General features: G+C 30.1%; 1 protein-coding gene across 5 annotated transcripts; it reads right to left on the reverse strand.

Moving 5' to 3' along the window:
• Window positions 1-1,255: 1,255 nt before the first annotated feature.
• LOC142325144 (adipose-secreted signaling protein) lies at window positions 1,256-21,982 on the reverse strand. Of its 5 annotated transcripts, none has more exons than XM_075366526.1 (4): window positions 21,802-21,982; window positions 17,244-17,615; window positions 3,459-3,572; window positions 1,256-2,423 (listed from the first exon to the last, which is right to left on the reverse strand). In XM_075366526.1, exons 1-3 carry the CDS (start codon window positions 21,836-21,838, stop codon window positions 3,550-3,552), a joined length of 432 nt encoding a protein of 143 aa, XP_075222641.1. In that variant the 5' UTR covers window positions 21,839-21,982; the 3' UTR covers window positions 1,256-2,423; window positions 3,459-3,549. The 5 variants fall into 5 exon arrangements, with proteins under 5 accessions (XP_075222641.1, XP_075222639.1, XP_075222642.1 ...); XM_075366527.1 differs by having other exon boundaries at window positions 2,309-2,423; window positions 3,300-3,572; XM_075366525.1 differs by lacking the exon at window positions 3,459-3,572 and adding an exon at window positions 3,710-4,162 and having other exon boundaries at window positions 2,311-2,423.
• Window positions 21,983-22,081: the final 99 nt, after the last annotated feature.

A 22,081-nucleotide genomic window follows, 5' to 3' on the forward strand; every position in this document is an offset into this window, starting at 1 on the left:
CACTAATTTTTTATAGAGAACATGAATCACAAATCAAAACCTAGAAGATGAATAGTCTAGATTCACCTGAACTGAATTGGTACATTACTCTGCATTTACTGCCTATACTATTTGTAAAATAGGCTTTTTACAAAATAATCTGTTAAAAATTTAAGCTCTGCACTTCTAAGTGATGAAATATTGATCATAATGGACAATATCGTGAATTACAGATTCCTAAAAGCTTATTCTGAAATCTTAAGAGAACAGTAGTGCAGTAACATGAAAAGGAAATTAACCATTTTAGTAAATAAATTCCTAAAAATCAGTGTTGCTCAACATTTTCACAAACAGCCTAAACTTTCCCTAGCTTTCTCCTCACAAGGTGAACTTTAAATTTAGTTTTTACACTTAGACCAGATTCATTTTTTATAAACATAGTACGTTTGGTCTACGGTACAACAAACCTAAATTTAGAACACTCAGCTTAAGGGTGGACACAAGCCCTTAATGCTCCAAAGACAAGATCTGTACAATTTTTTTGTTTGTTTAGCTAAAATTGGATGAATTTTACAGAAACCCAATTATGTTGATCATCAAAATAAGCCACTTCATCTCACAAATTTAGAAATTTATATGTTGATCTTGTTACTAAAAATATATTTGGTGAAAAACCAATTAATAGTATAAAATATGTCATGTAACCAGAAGTTCTGTAGAATGCTTAATAACTGGTAAATAGGTGCAGGAACCCTATGGTAAGCTAGAAATTGATTTTTGTACATGATACTGTTTTATTGAAAATATACTTTTCATGGACAGTTGTTTGCAACATTAAATAATAATAAAAAATGTATTTATAGCTATAAACCTACCTATCCTACCTAATGAATATTATATATAATTAATATTAACAGTTTGTACAATGAGCAAGAGAATTACTTTATTACTTCTATAGAGAAAATAATTTTCAGTGAAATCAGACTTGCATATTGGAAAATGATTAAAATGAAATGCATAGATATATTTTCCACACAAGGGCTGGCTGTGACATCCATACATTAGTTTGTTGCAAGTTATATTAAATGTATAATGAACACACACATTTAAAGATTTAAAAAAATTTAACTTATCATATAATGTTTAATACTAATTAATTTGCAATTAAGCATCTAACAGAGTAATAAATAAATTATTATCAACAATAAAAATTGTAACAATTGTAACACTTGCTGCCACAATATTTTGTTTTCTATAACTTTCATAGTGATCACTTAAAAATGTTAAAGATTAAAATAGGAAAAATGTTTCATCTTCTAGGTCATTAAATAAATGGTAATTTTAAATGGTGAAAAACTGACAACTTCACACTGCTACTATTATTATTAGGTAATTTTAAAATTATCTAATAATTTACAACTCTCAGTTAACTTTTCATTGCCGGCCTCTGTGGTGTGAGTGGTAGAATCTTGGCCTTTCCTCCAAAGGTCCCAGATTCAAATCCTGGTTAGGCATGGTATTTTTCTCGCACTAAAAATTCATTTATCATCAGTCAGTAAATTGTAAGATGGTGTAAGCCTGTTGTTACAGAATAAATATATGTTATTTAATAAAACTATTTTTCTTAATTATAAGTCAGTTTCACTAAAATTGATAAATTTCCATTAGAATGCTCTAGAAAGTATTTTTTCCATAAAATAAAACTTTCTAAAATAAAAATAATATAATAACGACACCAAACAATAACTAAGGATATCCGAATAACAAATTTAGTGTAAAATATTTCAAGCTTATTAACATAAGGTTTTATAGAATTATACACTTGTTAGTCATACTTTTATTGAGCATTAAAACATAAAAAATAAATTTTTAAGAGTACAAAAAAATATTTTTAGGCACGATACTTTTACAGTCAAAATAGAAGAACAATACAGATCCGAGTTAGATAATTTTATGCTTCAAATATATATACAATAAACAATAGTCAAGTTATTATTCAAGAAATGTTTAAAATATAAATGGCAATGGTACCCATACCATAAAAAAAGAACAAAAACAGAAAAAAACAATAATAATAAATATATAATACTGTAATTTTTAATTTGCATTTAATACATTTTTAAGCATATTTTATTCTTTATCATTGAGATAACCTTAACATCAAGCAAAATTAACAATTTTTTTTTAAATGTCACCTTAACAAAGAAGAATTAAAAATATGTATAAATTGTTAAAAACCATTACATACTACGCATAACTAGCAATGGATATTATAACCCGCAAAAATTTGGAATGATGTAAAATTATTTAAACAATATATCAATACTATGTCATTTAGTCCTCTTGCACCCGCTGTTTTTTTTTCAATTCTAATTCCCTTTCATGAGATAATATACCCAGAGATTTCACTCCTTTTTTTAGTAAAGCCATTCCTCTGTCAGTTCCTAAGAACAAAAAGTAGATTTACTATCTGTTTACAAAATAAAATGATATTATACTCTGCAATCATAATTAATAATCTCTCTCACTCTATCTCTCTCTCTCTCTCTCACTCTCACTCTCTCTCTCTCTCTCTCAGTGTAATCTTAAACTTTACTCTCTCTACTGTATTTATTAATTAATTTCAAGATATTTAACCATTTTGAATAAAAGTTAACTTTAATCTCGAGGATATTACTATTTCAGGATTACGAGATTTGAATTTTTTTTTAATGACATGAATTTTTTGGTACTCATAAAAATATTCATAAGACACTCTCTTGCATGAATGTAACAAATAAAATAAAATAAATTAGAACACAAACCAAGTTAACTATAATAACATTGAACCCAAAATATTACTTTAATGTAAAAAAATGAAGGTATTTTGTAGTATCAAATAGGCTCAAAAAGGTTAACATGTAATATTAATAAATATAGCATCATCAAATCATACATATAATACCAAACAGCATTTTCATAAACAAACTTTTAATTTTATATCTTTTATGTTAATACATATATTCATTCATTGACTTTTATAATTATACATATTTTAATTAACTCCTTCAAATATTTTACATATAATTTTATTTTGCAAATAAATTTGGATTCATATATAGTTTTGTTGCTGTTTTGCACTGTACGAGTATTAGTTGAAAATTTTTATGTAAAATTTTAAGCAAATGTTTTATATACAAAGTAACATAAACCATAAATGCAAAAGAAAAAAAAACACTAACTTATATTACACAACAAAAACTGGTATTTATAAACTCATATTTCCAAAATGTAATATTACACATTTCTTTACAATAAATATCCATTCATTAATTACTTACTAACATATAAGTATCCGTACATGCATTTGTAGTAGTAATTACACAATATATAATGTTTTACATATGCATAAATAATTTATTAAAGACAACTAAATTTTCCCCTCAATTCATTATTTCATTTATATACTAAGAAAATAAATACAGTTATCTGCAACTTACAAGCATTCAGTGTCATGATTTTAACAAAAATTTTTTTTTTAAGTTTTGTACGTCTCATAAGATTACACAACGTAAAGTCTTCTAATTCCTTTCATTTTTTAATGTTCAGAACTCCTTCATAAATAAACAACAAAGTACATTTTTAAATATTTTTTAACAGAATTATATTTCAGCCTCAGAAAAATATTCATTAAACTAATACACTAATACAAGATGATAAAAGAAAAATACAAATTTATAAAAAGAACTACCTGATAAAACATTAGGTTGTAGATTACAAACATAAAGTATTTAAATACAACAGCTATGCACATAGCTGTTTGTAAATATGTACAAGCAGCATATTTACTTCTCCACAGCATATGCTTAAGTGGCAGCAAAAGTATTCATACAAATAAAAACACAAAAAGTAATACTATAATTTTTCATTTATATTGTTTACATTTTTAAAAATATGAAAGGTTGGAATATCCTTTACATCAGAAGCAATAATTTTATTTAATATTTAATTTAAATTATTAGCCAACTGGCATAACTAGCAATGAATGTTAAAACCCTGCACAGATTTATGGCAATGGCAAATAATTTAAATGTAAGCCATTAATCACAATCACATGTAGAATCATCTTCATGCAATTCTTCATGAGATAACACACCCATACAGTGCACTCCTTTTTTAAGTAGAGCTGTTCCTTTTCCTTTTCCTAAGAACAAAAATGACATAACTATATGTTTAGAAAAAAAATAATTGCAATTAAAATTCTGACAACTATTGTTAAACAATTTTTATTCACCTGCTGAAAGTATATTCAAAGCCATACTTTATCTGTTTTCAAAGATTTCTTATGCCTTGCATTAAAAGTTTTATTATTTCTAATATAAAAAAAACTTCAAACAACTTTACAATATCACAACTTCCCATTAAAAAAAAAAGATTTTAAAAAAATTTGAATTTTAGAAACAACCCTTTCTTGGATACCACATAGGAAACATTGTTTTTCTCATAAAGACATTTTTTAAGGGAAGGGACTGTAGGTCTGCTAAATTTTTAACTGTCTTATTTAAAATTGTCATTTTTTTATCTATAATGTCCAACATAATATATATGTATGTGGTGTGTGTATATGTATGTGCACGCCTATTCACACATTCAATTACTTCTCATTAAACAGATATTTGTAACTAGTATCATAATTAATAAGATTAAGGGATGACAATAGTTACTTTTATTTGTACGTATATGACTGATAATTTATACAGAATAAGCAGTTCTTTGGACTGAAGAAAGTAGTTGATATAAACTATAAGCATAAGGGTTTAAAAAGTAAATATACAGTCAATAAGGAAATCTAAGATAGTAATCACTTAAGATAGTAATCACAAGTTACCTTTCAAGCAGAATAATGCAAGCATGCATCACCAAGTATGTGTAGCAAGTCTGCGTATTGTTCATTGAACAAAATGCAGAAAAATGGCATTCCACAAGTTTACAGTTACATAGTACCTTGTTCACCACAAGAATCAATTCTGCATAGACATAAGAAAATGCATTTACATTGATGTTCTAGCAATTATGCCAGCAGGAAATATTCAATGATCAGATTTAAATTCAATAAGCAATCAACAGTACTGTCAGAAAGTGGCACAATGTGGTTTTATTTAGCTTTTCACCATAAAAAATTGTGACGTCCAAAGCTATAGAGTTCAGCAAGCTCATTTAAATTCATAATTAATGAGGTAATCTTGTATAAAAAAGTAAGATTTTCAGAACTGCTCATCAACAAAAGCAAAATATAGCTGTCATATGTTTAACAGTTAGTGGTAAAATGCTACAGAACATTGAATGTATTCAAATGAATATCAACAGAAACTAAGAATCAGAGAGAGAAGAGTAGAGCCTACATCTAAAAATTTCTTACATCTGCAAATTTCATTAATATAATCTAGGCGGATTATGTATACAATTTTTATAATTTGGCATGCAAAATCCGAAGAAGCTAAATGCAGTTCACAATGTAATAAGCTCTGTAGCTGTTTTTCAAATAAATCCCACAGATAGTCTTTGCAACAAATCAGGGTTGATGCTGTATGTTTCAGGTATGAGATCCTGCTAGTATAATACACAATGTCAGTGCTGAATTTATAACTATCATCATTAAGGCAGATTTCTGAAGCTTCCACTCCAATATGCTCATCAAGACTTATAAAAGAGACTGGAGACTCAGTCAACAAACTGCAACTGTTCAGAATAAGCTACTCTTAAAATTCTTCATGTTCAAACTAAAGAGATCAGCAGCCTTCTCATGAGGATAATGGAGCATTTAAGTTTGCCAAAAAAGAGGCTATTACAAAAGTTAAACATGTTCATGCATTCCAAAAGCCTTAAATCCCACTTAGATGATCGCACTTCTCACATTAGCTAGTTCAGAATATTATTTTAGAAGATATGTATTCCATTTTCACTATTAACTACTAGTCATTTCACATCAAATGACTAACAAACATTACTTTTACAATATGACACCTAGCACTGTTATGCAGCATAAACAATATAAAACTGTGGTGTGACTGTAGAAATGTTTATCAGTTCAAGAGAATAGGCATATTTCAAAATATACCTGAAAAATAAAATGGTCAAATTTAATAAGATATATGCCTGACATGGATGCTTGTAATTTGTGAGAACAGCTATGCCGTTTTCTGAGCTGCTTGATGTTTCATATCAGGTCTTCTAAAATCACTATGGTAATACCATCTATCATATAACACATTCATCAGCAAAGCTACAAAACAATTTACAATTTCTCCAAAACAATTTATATGGAGCTCTATTCCACTCCACTAATCAAAAGCCAGTTTTAAAACTAAAAATTTTCTGGTATATGGATTAGCCAAGGAAGATCTGTTAATTAGTTTCAAAGATCTCCTCCAGACCTCATTTCACTAGAATTTTGAGGGTCAATGAAAAGGGATTGTTTGCAAAAAGTGAATACACAAGATGAATCACAAGCCGAGTGCAAGACGGGCATCAAAGAAAAGTTATATTTTAAGAAATCTGCTAACAAAATCATATGTACTTAAAGTCATAATAGTTGCAAAATGTTATTTATCAAGGTCTATGTATTAACTTAAATTTTAATGTAGCTACCTTAAGTACTTTCTTATTTACTTACTTAATTCTCAATAAACAAATAATGTAAATAATATAAAATTATGTCACTCAATGTTGCATAATATAAAATATATAAACTTACATAAAATCAGTGACCTATTTAATTTCATAAAACTAACTTTTGTTTAATCAAGAGAATTGGCTTAAATAAACAACAACAAAATACATGCTTAAATAATATAAAATGCTTTTATATTTATTAATTTGAAAACTTAACTCATTTATTTATTTAACAGTTAAGGTTATTTATTACAATCCACGAAAATACTATCAATAAAAACATTTGAATCATTACTACAAAAAAAAATATTTCATGAGAATGTACTGTTGTAGTTAACGAATGCACTTCTACAGTGCACAACTATAATTAAAAAAAATATTGTCAATAAAAATATATGACATTACTATAAAAATATTATAACTAGCAGACCCAGCAATGCTTTGCTATTGGTAGATTTCAGTATGTTTATTTATATATATATATATATATATATATATAGATTAAATGAACACAACTGAAAGTTTGATAAAACATTAACAAAATGAACATTACGGAACTTCATAAAATTTAACCTTTTCCTTTTTCCCTTTTCCTCTCATGTCCCTCCCCCATCTCTCTTTCCCCTTTTTTCATTTTCCCCTTCTTCCCTTTTCCCTTTTTCAATTTTTCCCCATGCGTAAATCGGTTCAGTAGGTCTATAGCAGACACACATATTGGAAACATTGTAATGGAAAAATAAAATATTTAGTATAGCGTGTGTTGCTTTTACATCCAACGATAGCACTGGTTTTCAAAAATAAGTATGTTTTTACCTGTCACAGGTGTGACATCTTAGTATATAAATAGCAGGTATATACAAACATATGTTTTTTGAATGCAACATTTGTGTCAAAATTTCAACACAATCGGTAAGGAACTTTCAGAGATTTAAGATTTTGAATACACGAAAATTTACATTTTTATTTATATTTTAACACAGTACAAAGAAAAAAAATTATTAAAATCAATAAAACATTATTTATATCCATTTTAATTATAATATTTGAACAAATTCTTATTTTATTTGTTGTCTATATATTCATACTTCAAGTACATGGAAATCTTCTCACATAAAAACATCAATGAAATCAGTGTTCTCCCACATGCAGATATGTTTGAACAAATCTGCTTGGTTGTTCAACTTGTTTGATGACATTTAGCTTAATGTTTACTTAACGATTTTATTTGCATGAAAGATTTTATTTATCAAGAATCGATAGAAAACCATTCTTGATAAATTAAATCTTCATACAAGATTTTTTATATAGAAGAGCCTCTTAATCTTAAGCCTCTCCTTATGCCCAACCGTCTCAAACAATTTATTACATATTCAAGGCTACTGAGCTAATAAGATAATACACATGAAGATGATATTCAATAGGTAACTAAAGAGCTTTATTTATGAGTCGTATAGTGCATTGAATTCAATGGAGGTATTTTCAAATATTCAGTTTAAAGTAAAACATAAGCCTTATTTTGAAATTTTAATTACTGTAATTGTTAATATAGTAAATATTAACAAACTATTATATAGTTACTACTACTATATAGTTAATAGTAAATTTAGACTTTCCCCCCCATTAACTCATATTGGGTAATAAAGAATAAAACTTCCAGAGGCTGAAATTAAAATTAAAAAAAACATTTCCAGATCTATGTTCTGACAATTTTTTTTATCTTCAGCTCTAAAATCAGTTCTGGAAAAGTATTTTCCCTGATGAACACTCTGTAAAGTTTTTATTTAAGCAATATCTGAAAATGGCATAACCATTCTCAAAAAAAAATAATCATATACCAGATTACTAGGAACAGTGAAAGTAAATTGCTGTTTCTTCTATGAACCAAATATGTCGCATATCAGCATACACCCAACTCATCAATTTGCTGATGTTATTCAACTGTACAAATGACACACCGTCATTCAGTTCATCACAGGCTGTGTAACATAACCACCACTATTCACAGATACAGGTACTTCAACTATTACTTCTTTTTAAGGATTACAGCCAGAAAAGTAGAGCACAAATATAAATATATTTAGAATACTAACATGTAATATATTTTGCCAGAAATCATGAATACAACTTAAACATTGCTATTCTGAATGATTACATTTTTCAAGAAATACTGCTGAGGTTAAAATATAAAGTACAGTTTAGACTGTAAAGGCAATTTCACAATTTCTTATAGCTATTCAGCATGGAAGGATGCACCATGTGTAAACTAACAAAATAAAATTTATATGTTAGTGATCGACCTATCAGTAGCTCTTTGTGACAAATGAAAGTAAATTTCTATACGTTGAAAAATTTTCATGCTAACTTAAAAAAAAAAATTTTTTAAATGGGTTCTTTTTTAATGATATACATTTGTTTGTTCCTTATTACAGATTTCGCTGAAAGCAGAATATCAAATTATATAATCACCAAGAGTGGGATAATGGTAAGGGCTGCAAAGAGAGTCAGAATTCTTTAGTAATATTAAAGCGACTATTCCAGGATGCCTTGGTATGTGGCCGATAAGTCTGTCTCTTCTTTTAGTTATATTTTTCCAAATGCTTCTTTGTTCATAAATTTTCCGCAACACCTCTTCATTTGTTACTTTATCCACCCATCTGATTTTCAATATTCTCCTATAGCACCACATTTCAAAAGCTTCTAAACTTTTCTTCTCAGGTACTCTAATCGTCCAAGTTTCACTTCCATATAAAGCTACGCTCCAAACATATACTTTCAAAAATGTTTTCCTGACATTAATTTTTGATGTAAACAAATTATATTTCTGACTGAAGGCTCGTTTCACTGGTGCTATTCGGCATTTTATATCGCTCCTGTTGGGTCCATCTTTAATTAAATTCTACTTCCCAAATAACAAAATTCTTCTATTTCCGTATTCTTATTTACCTTACCTTCTTATTTTTATAATATAAAATTGTCACTTGATGCTGCATAATATAAAATATACAAACTTATATAAAATCAGTGTCCCATTCAATTTTATGAAACTAACTTTTGTTTAATCAAGATAAATAAACAACAAATAAATGCTTAGATAATATAATAATTAAATATAAAATGCTTTTATATTTATTAATTAAAAAAATTAACTCATTTATGTATTTAACAGTTAAGGTTATTTATTACAATCAACAAGAATATTAAAATTAGTGGTCAATCTACATTATTTCTACTACATTTCATTACTTTCGTTTTGTTCTTGTTTATGCGGTAGTTCTTGCATAGGACTTCATCCATACCATTCACTGTTTCTTCTAAATCTGTTTTACTCTCAGCTACAATTACTATATCATTAGCAAATCGTAGCATCTTTATCTTTTCAACTTGTACTGTTACTCCAGATCTAAATAGTTCTTTAACATCATAAAGTTCTATTTCTATGTAAAGATTAAAAAGTAACAAGGATAGGAAACATCCTTGTCAGAACCCTTTTTTATTATGGCTTCTTTCTTATGTTCTATTAATACTGTTGCTGTTTGGTTCCTGTAAATGTTAGCAATTGTTCTTCTATCTCTGTACTTGAACCCTTTTTTTTTAAATGCTCAACATTTTACTCCACTCTACATTATCGAATACCTTTCCTAGGTCTATAATGCCAAGCATGTTGGTTTGTTTTTCTTTAATCTTCCTTCGACTATTAATCTGAACACTAAAATTGCTTCCCTAGTCCCTATAATTTTCCTGAAACCAAATTGGTCTTCTTTTAACACTTCTTCCACACTCCTCTGAATTCTTCTATACAGAATTCTGGTTAAGATCTTTGTTGCATGACTAGTTAAGCTAATTGTTCTGTATTCTTCACATTTATCTGGTCCTGCTTTCTTTGATATCATGACTACAATGCTCTTTTTGAAGTCTTAACGGAACTTCCCCTTTTTCATAAATATTACACACCAGTTTGTATAATCTATCTATCGCTTCCTCACCTGCACTGAGCAGTAATTCTGCAGGTATTTAGTCTATTCTAGGAGCCTTTCTGCCATTCAAATCTTTTAATGCTCTCTTAAATTCAGATCTCAGTATTGTTTCTCCCCTTTCATTCTCTTGGACTTCCTCTATAACACCAATTTCTAATTCATTTCCTCTGTATAACTCTTCAATATATTCCATCCACCAATTGACCTTTCGTATTATAAATCGGTGTACAATCTTTGTTTCACATTATTAGACTTTAATTTATGTACCACAAAATTTTCCTTAACTTTCCTGTATGCTCCATCTATTTTACCAATGACCATTTCTCTTTCCACTTCAGAACACTTTTGTTTAATCCACTTTTCTTTCGCTAGTTTGCACTTCCTGTTTATAATATTTCTTAATTGTATATATATATATATTTATATATATATATTTATATATATTCTTCTATTATGATTTTTAAATTGAGTATTGGCAATTACTAAATTATACTTCATGCAAAACTCAATAAGTTTCCTCTCTTTCATTCCTTTTGCACAGCCCATATTCATCCACAATATTTTCTTCTTTGCCTTGTCCAATGGTTGCATTCCAATCTCCAACTATTATTACATTTTTTCATCCCCTTTTATGTGTTTAATTGCTTCGTCAACTTCTTTGTATACACACTCTACCACCTCATCATCATCATCATCATGAACACTTGCAGGCATATAGACATTAACAATTGTTGTCAGCTTAGGTTTTGATTTTATTCTTATTACAATGATTTTACCACTATACATTTTGAAATACTCTACTCTCTTCCCTACTTTCTTGTTCATTGCAAAACCTACTCCTGCCTGCCCTTTATTTGAAACTGAGTTAATTATTCTAAAATCACCTGACCAAAAGTCATTTTCCTCATTGTATCTAACCTCGCTAATTCCTACTACATCTACATTTAATCTATACATTTCATTCTTTAAATTTTCTAACCTACCAACCTTTTTTAGACTTCTAACATTCCACACTACAACTCTTAGAATGTTATTTTTTAATTTTCTGGTAACCCCTCTTCCTTAGTAGTCCCCAACCAGAAATCCAAACGGAGGACTAGTTTACCTCCAGAATAATTTACCAAGGAAGGTGCCTCTATCTTTGATACATGAAAATGCAGAGTTACATTTTCTTAAAAATAAAAGCAGCTGTAGTTTTCCATTGCTTTCAGCTGCGCAGTAATCAGAAGATTGAGTGATGTTGATGTGGCCGTTGAAGTCCTCCTGATCTACACCCATATTGAAAAAACTGTAACATATTGTAACGTATTGGAAAAACTGTAATAGACACGAATTATTCTGGAATAATAATTCAGAAACAAAGACAAATGGCATAAGAATTAAGGAACATTATGTACAGAAGCAACTGGATAAGCTAACCAAAAACATATACTTTTCATGGCAAATCAACTCACAAGTGAAAAATAATTATGACAAGTAAGTGGGACGATCAGAAAGTAAGTTACATCCCCTCTATGAAACAAGCACATATTTATAAGACAACTTTTTTTTTTATTGCACAAAAAACTACATAATTTTATCTATTTTTTGGCATAATCACAAAGTTTTTCTAAACACTTTTCATATCTTGTGACAAGTTTTTCAATTCTACTCTCATTAAAATTTTGTCCAATTTCCTTCAATCATTTAAGAACAGTTTCCTTCAGTTCATCATAATTAGTGAAATGCTCCCCTCCCAGGTCTTGCTTGAGAGGACCAAACAGGTGGTAGTCATAGGGTGCTAGATCAGGCCTCTAAGGCGTTTGAGAGACCACACTTCCCACTTCAACTTTTGCAGTAACTCCTTTGTCACATGAGCTGAATGAGGAGTAGCATTGTCATGAAGAAAAACGACCCCATCATCAAATCTTCCTGGTCTTTGATCTTTAATGGCTTTACGCAATTTTTTTTCAAGTCTCACAGTAGCATTTGGCATTGATTGTTGTTCCTCAGGGCATAAATTCACTGTAAACAACTCCCTCAAAATCGAAAAAGACTATCAGCATAATGTTTCGAACATGTGAGGATGTTTTCACTTTTTTTGGCTGCAGCGAATTTTTGTCTACATTCATGTGATGCTCATTTAGTCTCAGGAGTGTAATGAAGCACCCAGCTCTTATCCCCTGTGATGATTTACTTCAAAAATTGTGGACCAATGCTAGAATAACACTGAAGAAAAGAAAGAGTAGATGCAAATCATTGATGTTTGTGGCTGTCACTCAACAGATGTGGCACCCATCCTGCACACATCTTACGGTAACCAAGTTGATCGTGAATAATCACAAACACACTACCATAACTGATATTAAGTTCAATTGCAATCTCTCTAATTTTAATGTGCCGGTTACACAAGATCATTTCATTCATGCAATCTGCATTACCTGTCATGTTTGCAATTGAAGGATGTCCAGCATGGAGTTTGTCACTCACATTTGTTCTTCCGTTTCTGAACATTTGGCACTATTTTGTGATCATGGGGCATGAACTGTATATCTCAACAATTTGGCAATGAATTTCACAATTGTAATTTTTGGCCACAAAAATCAGATTACTGAACACACTTCTATGCTGGACAAAACCTCTAGAGGACAACCATACACCATATTGACAACAATACATACGTACTGAATGTCGTGTATAATTGCTGCTGTGGGAGCGTAAAGACAACACAACCAGTGCTGCCATCACAAGACATATTGATAAAATATCCCTATTTTATATCACTATTGATATAAAATATCCCTTTCAGTACAAGAACATGGCAAGGGTGAAACTTATTTTTCGATCCACCTCTCATATATAAGTCCTGGTGTTCCTTTATGCATTAACAGGGGAACAAGGATCCATGAGAAGTCGTATACAGGGTTTTGGTACACAAACATAGGAAAGATGTTCTTCTGTCTGCTCTCTCGACCCAGCACAGTATAATTTCAGATAAGATCGATAAGATTGAAATTTTACACAGATTATTTGACAATTTACTGCCTGATGATGATGAAGCTGGAGAGACCACATATCATCTGCGGGTGCGGCGCAAGGTCACTCATTTTCACAGAGGTGCATTATCCTGGAGATTACTCAGGTCGAGATGCATTAGCTATCTGTAGTTTAGGTAGAGGTAAGGCCGCGGGCTTCGAAGGCATAACGGTTCACTTCGGAGCACCTTGTTCACTCGGATGGAGTGAGCATATGAGTTATCATGTGCATTTTCAATAAACTGTTGTTTGACGGATGCTTCCCAGTTTTTTGGAAGAAGGAAATTGTAAAATTATTGTTTACATCTGGTGACAAGAATTCCACTGATAGTCATATAGGCCTTTGATGCTACTACTGGTTATTTATTTGTAAGGTTTTTGAAAAGCTTCAGACGATGGGCTTCTGCTGATTGATATTTGATGTGTGTGGTCAATTCTGAATGGGGTCTTAACTTTACACATGAGTATCCTATATAAGAGCATCTGTGAAGCAATTATGCTATATGTGGTGCCATTCTGAGTGGATATACTAAAATTCAAAAACTATCAGGATATATTGTTGGGCTCAACACCTAATATTGTTAACAATAGCGGCTGGCTACTGCACAATTTCACAGGAAGCTATCTTGGTAACTGCAGGTGTGAAACCAATAGATTTGCTTGTGTCAGAGAGGCAACGGCGTTATGTTGCCAAGAAGTTAGATGTGTCAACTTCTTTCTTTTTAGATTTGTTCAGATAACTCACAAGAGATGATGGTAATAAATATGTATTGAGAAAAAATTAAAATAATTTTTTAGTATATATAATTTAAATACTATATTCTTTGTACTCAACACAGATTTAAAATTATCAATTTTTTTCACTTTTGAATTAATTTACTTAATTTGCTATTGCTTTCTTGTTAAGCTGAATTGTTTTTACTTTAGTTAAATCTATGATAACAAAAAAGAAGAAAAAACCTATATAACCTTTTTTTAGAGATAGAGATTAATTACTTCCTCCATCAACAACTGCTATACCTCAATTACAAAGAATTAAAAAATGACAAATTATTAACTTAAAACAATTTAATATCAGATAAATTAATAATATAATCAAATTTTTTGTGTGAGAATATTATTTGAAAATGTACCTCAATATTTGGTGTTGTTAATTTTCAAACATTTTTCAATTTTGTTATGTTTAATGTGTATAAAAACCAGTTAAGATTTTTTCTTTAAAAACTAAACTCTACTAAATATTTTCTTAATGAATTCATTAAATTTAAAAAAATTCTTAATATTTCCTGAGAAATTTGATAAATGATGGAAAGTCAAAAATTATCTACACTTTTTGTTCTACAATTTATTTACACGAAGGTAAGAAATTCAACAAGTACATCATTTTTATATACAGACATCTCTATTGTCAACACATTTAGTACAACAGTCAACAAGTTTGCATATACCTTCCAAGAAGATGGTTTTTGGTTGGTCGCAAAGCTTCTTTTACATTACTTCCTGCACATCTAAATCTGTGGAAAATTGGTAGCTTCCTTGTGCGGCCAAACAGATGAAAGTCAGAAGAAGCAAGATCTGGGCTGTAGGAAGGGTATTCCAGTATCTCAAAATTCAACTGGTTAATGGTTTGAACAGTGTGGGTGGATGTTGTCGTGCAACAATAACACTTTTTTTGACAATAGACGTTGGGGTTTGTTGCTGGCTTCAGTTGGTTTTCCAACATTTCACTGTATAGTGCTGCTGATCATAGTCCCCTTTTCCATGAAGTCTTTCAGTATAAACCCTTTTACACCCCAAAATGTGATTAACATAACCTTACCTGCTGATGGCTCAGTCTTGAATTTTTTCTTGGTTGGAGATCACAGTAGTTACCATTCAATACTCTAGCGTTTCCATTCTGGCTCATAGTGACGAACCCATGTTTCATCACCAGTGACTGTTCTGATCAAAAATGTGTCACCTTCCTTGTTGAAGCAATCGAGTACGCACTGGCAGATATCAATGCGTCTGAGCTTGTGTTCTGCAGTAAGCTGTCTTGGTACCCATCATACACATTGACTTTACAGAAGCTGTGCTTGTCCTAGATGATTTGATGGATAGAACCTAAGTGATGTTCAAAGAAGACACTACCTCATCAATGGTAACTCCCCTATTTGCCAGAACCATCTCTCGAGCTTGCTGAATTATGTCGTCCAAGGTAAAGGTTGATGGGCATCCTACTAACTCTTCGTGTGCCATACTCATTTGGCCACTTTTAAACTTCTTGATCTACAAAAAAAGCACATTATTTTATAAAGCACCCAAAGTGTGATAAAATCTATGATGAATTTCAGTCCTTTTCACACCTTCTGACCAGAGAAATCAAATTACTGCTGTTGTTTATCTTTGGTGCAAACTGCTAGCAGAGCAGACATGTTTACACTGTAATAGCCAGAAGGCAAATGACACAATTGGGTTCAAATTTTACACACACATGACCACAGTCATATTACTTTAAGCACGCACGCAGAAAAGTTTTTTACAGAAAAATGCTATTCTGTTTATTAATTGTTTAATAATTAAACGATTTTAAACACCTCCAATCAACGGGTAATCATCAATACATGATCAAATAACATTTATAATGCCTTCTGAACAGTGATTTATGTCAGTTATTTTATATATTTAGTATCTTCACAAATTTATTTTAATATTACTTCAGGTGTTTATATTTTAAATTATTAATAAAACTTTAACCACACAACCACACTTATATTTGATTTTATAATTATTTTACATTGTGATTCTGATGAATGTTTTTACCACAGTTTCCCTTGATCCAGTCAGGCAAATGCTGGGGGAGTTCCTTTATTTTAACCATGAGCAGCATACCTATCACAATTTCTGATACATGACATAATTCATACAATGCAGTATTTGTACAAATTAAAATAAAAGATTTGTAAATTGGTTTGCTTGGCATTTCTCCACCACCCCATTCGGTCGCCCTAAAGCATAAACCGAATGTCTATGCTACAAACAGCTACTGAGCCTAGAAAAAGTTTAGCGACAAGTGTCCTAAATAGCTCCTAGAGTTTACCTAACAGCATGAGCGGACTAAGTGCGGTGCCATACACCACCGGCTTACGTGTCCCAACCGCTCACTCGTCATATATTTACTAAAATGGGTAGGCACAGCCTATCAACTACTAAAAATATATATGACATCCATACATTAAAATTTACTTTGTCAAGACAGCAATTCGCTACCACACCTAGGTTGCTGAATCCCAGCAAGTACCTATCCACCATATTAAAGCGCTTGGAGCCCTAACTAGCTGCTGGTCAGCCATATATCTCAAGGTTAGCTTCCCACAATAGTGCATTAGGAGTCTTTCCCTTAACTAAACAACTGATGTTGGTCGAACACAGCAACTGCATCAAGGAACTCCCACACGGTCCGACAATGTGGCTCGACTCACCGCTTGTGAGTGGTCAATTTTCCCCTTGAACTCGAAGTTCAAGGGGAAAATTGCTCACTGGTGGCCATCCAGGAAAAAGATTTGTAAAAGTGAAAAGATTTGAAAAGTAATAAAAGATTTGTACAGTGTAATAATTTTGTGTAAAATTAATATGTAATACTCACCAAGTACTTGAGATATGACAAGTACTGAAATAATTCTTTCACTACAATCTAATTTATATTTTAGTATTTCATCTATTATTTTATCTTTATGAGTATGGTATTCTACTTGAAACTTAACATCTTTATCAGTATGACTCAAAACATTAGATGATACACAATTAATATTTTGTGAATTACTGTCAACTATTGGAATAATTTTGCAAGCTTTATCAATTTTAAGTACTTCCCTAGGAATAGAAAAAGTAACCATGTATTTGTGATTTAACTGTAAAAATCCAAAATTTACTTCTACTTTGTTATCGTCAGTTTTTTTTACAATTATTTCATTCTCTTTTTCTCCTTCATCTGCTGAATCAAAACGTACACGATGATCTGTAATAATTAAAAACAAACTAATTATACATGTACATATTTAAGAATACTTAAAAACCATCAATCAACATTTGTGGTGCAAATAGTATGTACTTATATCACACCCATATTAAAAATACAATAAAATATAAACTTTTACAACAGAAGAACAAATTATCAAGAAGAAAACACAAAACAACAACATTAATAATTTAATTTGTAAGATAAGGTAATTTGTAACATAATTAAAGTAAAATTATTTTATATTCTTTGATAAAGTTTATATATAGAATGAATATTTAACTCTTAACATAAAAAACTGTCAAGGATTATTAATATTTACATATAATATTCAAATATTTTATATACCATAAAGTTTATGTATAGAATGACGGTTTGCCATTAACTGTTATATCCAAAAATTGTACACAGCATTTTAATTCAAATATGATGTATAATTTCCCATCTATATAATATTCATGGACAAGAGATGTAGATGACACTTCAGTAATATTTAACCCTAACATAAAAAAAAATTGTCAAGGAGTATTAATATTTACATATGATGTTCATATGTTTTACATATCTTTTTCATATATTATTTAATTTTTATTTTTTGTAAGATCCCATTTAATTTCAGAGCCTTCTTAATAAAATCAATAGTTTGCAATATTATTAAGTAGGCATATGTAATTAGCTGTGAAGATGTTTTTATTCTGTTTTTTTGCTTCTTTGTTAAAAACTTGTATATTTTCCAAGAATGACATCACTTTAGCCATAGTTTTTTTCAAATAAGGAAAATCAACTATACCATTTAGCTGTCAAGTTTATTTATCCTTCAAGTGAGAAAGCTTGTGTTGTCTCACAAAAGCCTAGTTGGTTGCAGGAATGGCATGAAAGACTTGGGCATCAAAATGTGAGACATATACAATCGTTTTAGAAGGACCATGGAACTGAAGTTCACTATGACAGAGAATTCTGTGAAGGCTGCATCTAGGTAAGCATCATAGAATATCAGTAAGTAAAGAAGTTAGAAGGCTTAACTTTAGCTAGTAAGGTGGTGTATGCTGATGTCTGAGGTCCCGTATAGGTCAATATTTATGGTCACGGGTTTTATTAAGTTTTTAAAAATGATTATACAAGTTTCAGAACAACTTACCTTTTGAGGAAATATGATGAAGTGAAGGAAAAATTGCCTTACTTTATTGAAATTGTGAAGACTCAAACTACACTAGTATTGGAAGAGCTTCGCACTGATGGTAGCAAGGAATTTTATAATACAAGTGTTCATAAATACACTCCAAAAATAGGCCCCAAGCATTCTATGATGGCACCCTCTATCCACATCACTGCAGAGTAGCAGAGAGAGAAAACAGGATCACCTGTGAAGTGGCAAGATCCTAGTTGCATTCTGCAAACCATTTACCTAAATCATTCTGCGGTGAAGCAGTCCTTTCTGTTACGTGTACATTAAATAGAACATCAATGAAAGTGAAAACAAAGACCCCATTATTTCAAAAAAGGATATATAGTTTGTTATCCAGACAGTAGTTATTGTCAATTTTTCAGATAAGCAAAAAAGTTATTATCTACAGGGATGTTAAGTTCTGACCGAAAATATTAGGCAATTATCAGTTATACGGGATCCCTACTGAATGAATTTAATAAAAGATAATAATTAAACATAACCTTTATATGCAACTTGACACAATAAAACTTATAAACGTATGTATAACTTATTGTATATAATTTTTATTTTTAATGTTAATCAGGTTAGTGACCAAAGCGAGCATTGATTATGTTTAATTAGATTATGTTGATTCCATATAATGATGAATCGCACATATATAAAAAATTGCAAAGTAACTGCTGCTCAGAATTCGGTAATTCCTAAATTTTCATTTTATATTTTTTTATATAGCACTACATGTTAAGATAAATTGAATGCTCAGCACACTATAAAATGATAAACTAAATCAATTAGTCTAGAAGACAAAAGTATATTGAAATTTTGTTATTAGGAAAGTTTTATCATGTCGAGTTGCATACAATGGTTATATATAATTAGTATCTTATATTTCTAAATTCATATCATAAATAATAAACTAATAGATAGATATATGATGCAAATTTACTAGAACAAGTAAAACACAAAAAACAACTTGGTTTCAGTAGGGGGCCTGTATAAATGATAAGTACCAAATATTACTAGAATCAAAAACTCTGAATTTTTCTTACGTATTTACTGAAGATCTTACTAAGACCTAGGGCCAGAAGATGAGTTGATTCCTGAAGAATCATCAGATGAAAATTTGATTCCTCATACAGAAGCAACAAAGAATAATGAGGACAGACCCATTTAAGAACTGGAGACAAATAAACCTTCCAGGTATCAAGGTGAGGAATATTTTTTCTTCTCCATGAAATACCTTCAAATTATCAAGAGTGACAAGTGATAGCTATGCAGAGTGACAAGAGCTTCTAAATGGAAGGAAGTGATGGATGAATAAATAAATTCTCTTCTCAAAAGCAAACATGTTAGACAGAAGAGAAGCCTCTAGATTCTACAGTGGTGGATAACTGATGGGTAAATGCTGTCAAGACTGATTCAAATGACATTATTAATATATATATATTAGCAACAAAACTAGTTGCTAATGGCTACAATCAACATCCAGGGATTGATTATTTTGACACTTTCAGCCTTGTTTCCCACTTAACAGTCACAACACTTTCAGCTTACTCACTACTGCTTTATGTTCCATAAAGCAGTAACATATAAGCAAAATTTGACGTGAAGACTGCTTTCCTCAATGGAGAATTAAACAAGAATGTGTTCATGCGACAACCTCAAGGACATGAGAAGTAATACAAAAAATTCTTCAAAATCTTGGTATAACTGCCTAACAAACTTCTTACAGCAGTGTGGTAAAAACAAAAGGCAAGGCAGACCCTTGCATATATCATGGTAAAGAAATGATTATGGTTTATGATTTATTATGGTTCCTTCTTTGAAATCATGAACTTGTCACAAAGTTAAATTCTCAATTTGAATTAAAATCACATGAAGTGAAAAATTATCTGAGATAAAGGTTACTGTAATGAACAGATGTTACTATAATGCCTGAATATTTTACGTTAAAAACCGTTAAGTCCCAAATATTTTACAGGGAATAATTGTACATACATTCTCAACATTTATATTCATTTAAATTTGATTAAGATTTTCAATGAAAAAAATAGTACAAACTACAGTATGAATTCCAACACATATGGACAAGCTATTTCTAAGATATTCCAAGTTAGGCATAAACTTAAAACTGAACCTGAATATTTATTTGTAGTCCAGCTATGTAATACTATATGGGTAGTAGAAGCTACTAAAATTAAAATTAAGTAAATAACACTTATAACTAAAATTAATTTATGTTAAAATTTCAGTTTTGGTCAAGCCATTTCTGAGATATTGCTACATCCAACCAAAATTAAAGAAAATTTTAAAATAGAAAATCACCTCACAGAAGCTTGAAAATCTACGAGCAGTCGTTAAGTATTAATGAAAATGGTAATGACTCTAATAAACATAATTTTGGTATACAAATAAATAGTGTAGTAAATCTTAAATAAAGTACTTCAGTAAATTTATTTAAAGAATTAAATGACAAGAGAAAATAGTTTATTATCTAGCATCCACTAAAAGCAAGATAAATTACCCAAAGAAAATATAATTGGCTTTTTGGTAAATGTTTTGGGTATACTACAAGCAGATTTGTTCCCGAACAATTTAATTTTACACATTCACCAACGTGTAATTTTCAAAATAAAACAATTAGAAACTGGATAATTGAATGGCTGGAAATTTGTCTAAACCAAAACGTAATGGTATAGTTTTTTTAACAAGAATTAGTATCGATTCTTATACAAGAATTTGAGAGTTGAATAGCACTTACAAAAATAATGAAATAGGGGCTGAACGAATTTAAGGAAATCTAATAATCTAAAACGTTCTCACATATTGCTTTCAACAATACGAATGAAAGTAAAATGCTTCACATCAAACGATCATATTAAACAACTGACGTGAAAATACAGAAATATAAAATAGTTTTATATGTGTTAGGTAGGCTTTGAACAACTGACTCAACTGAAGGGCCGGTTTGACTCGACACCAAAATTACGAACTTAACATAACCTAAAATGCATTTACCTGAATGATCTCGGGGTTTTGGAGATTTTTTGGCCATACTAAAAAATTCCTGTTTGTATTTATATTTAAAGCAAATTACTCGTAATATTGTCTACTTAAAAATTCATGCAAAATAAAACCACACCTAACTAAACATCTTTACCGACAACACTCAAATTACCTGACGAAAATAACAGTTTAACCAACATCCTCTTGAAAAACAAAAGAATATACAAAGTATTTGCCACTTAAAAAAAAACTAAAAGTAATACTTAATTAATAATATTGAACATAAGATAAT

Source organism: Lycorma delicatula, chromosome 5 (genome assembly GCF_047948215.1).
Source record: "Lycorma delicatula isolate Av1 chromosome 5, ASM4794821v1, whole genome shotgun sequence".
Classification (NCBI taxonomy): domain Eukaryota; kingdom Metazoa; phylum Arthropoda; class Insecta; order Hemiptera; family Fulgoridae; genus Lycorma; species Lycorma delicatula.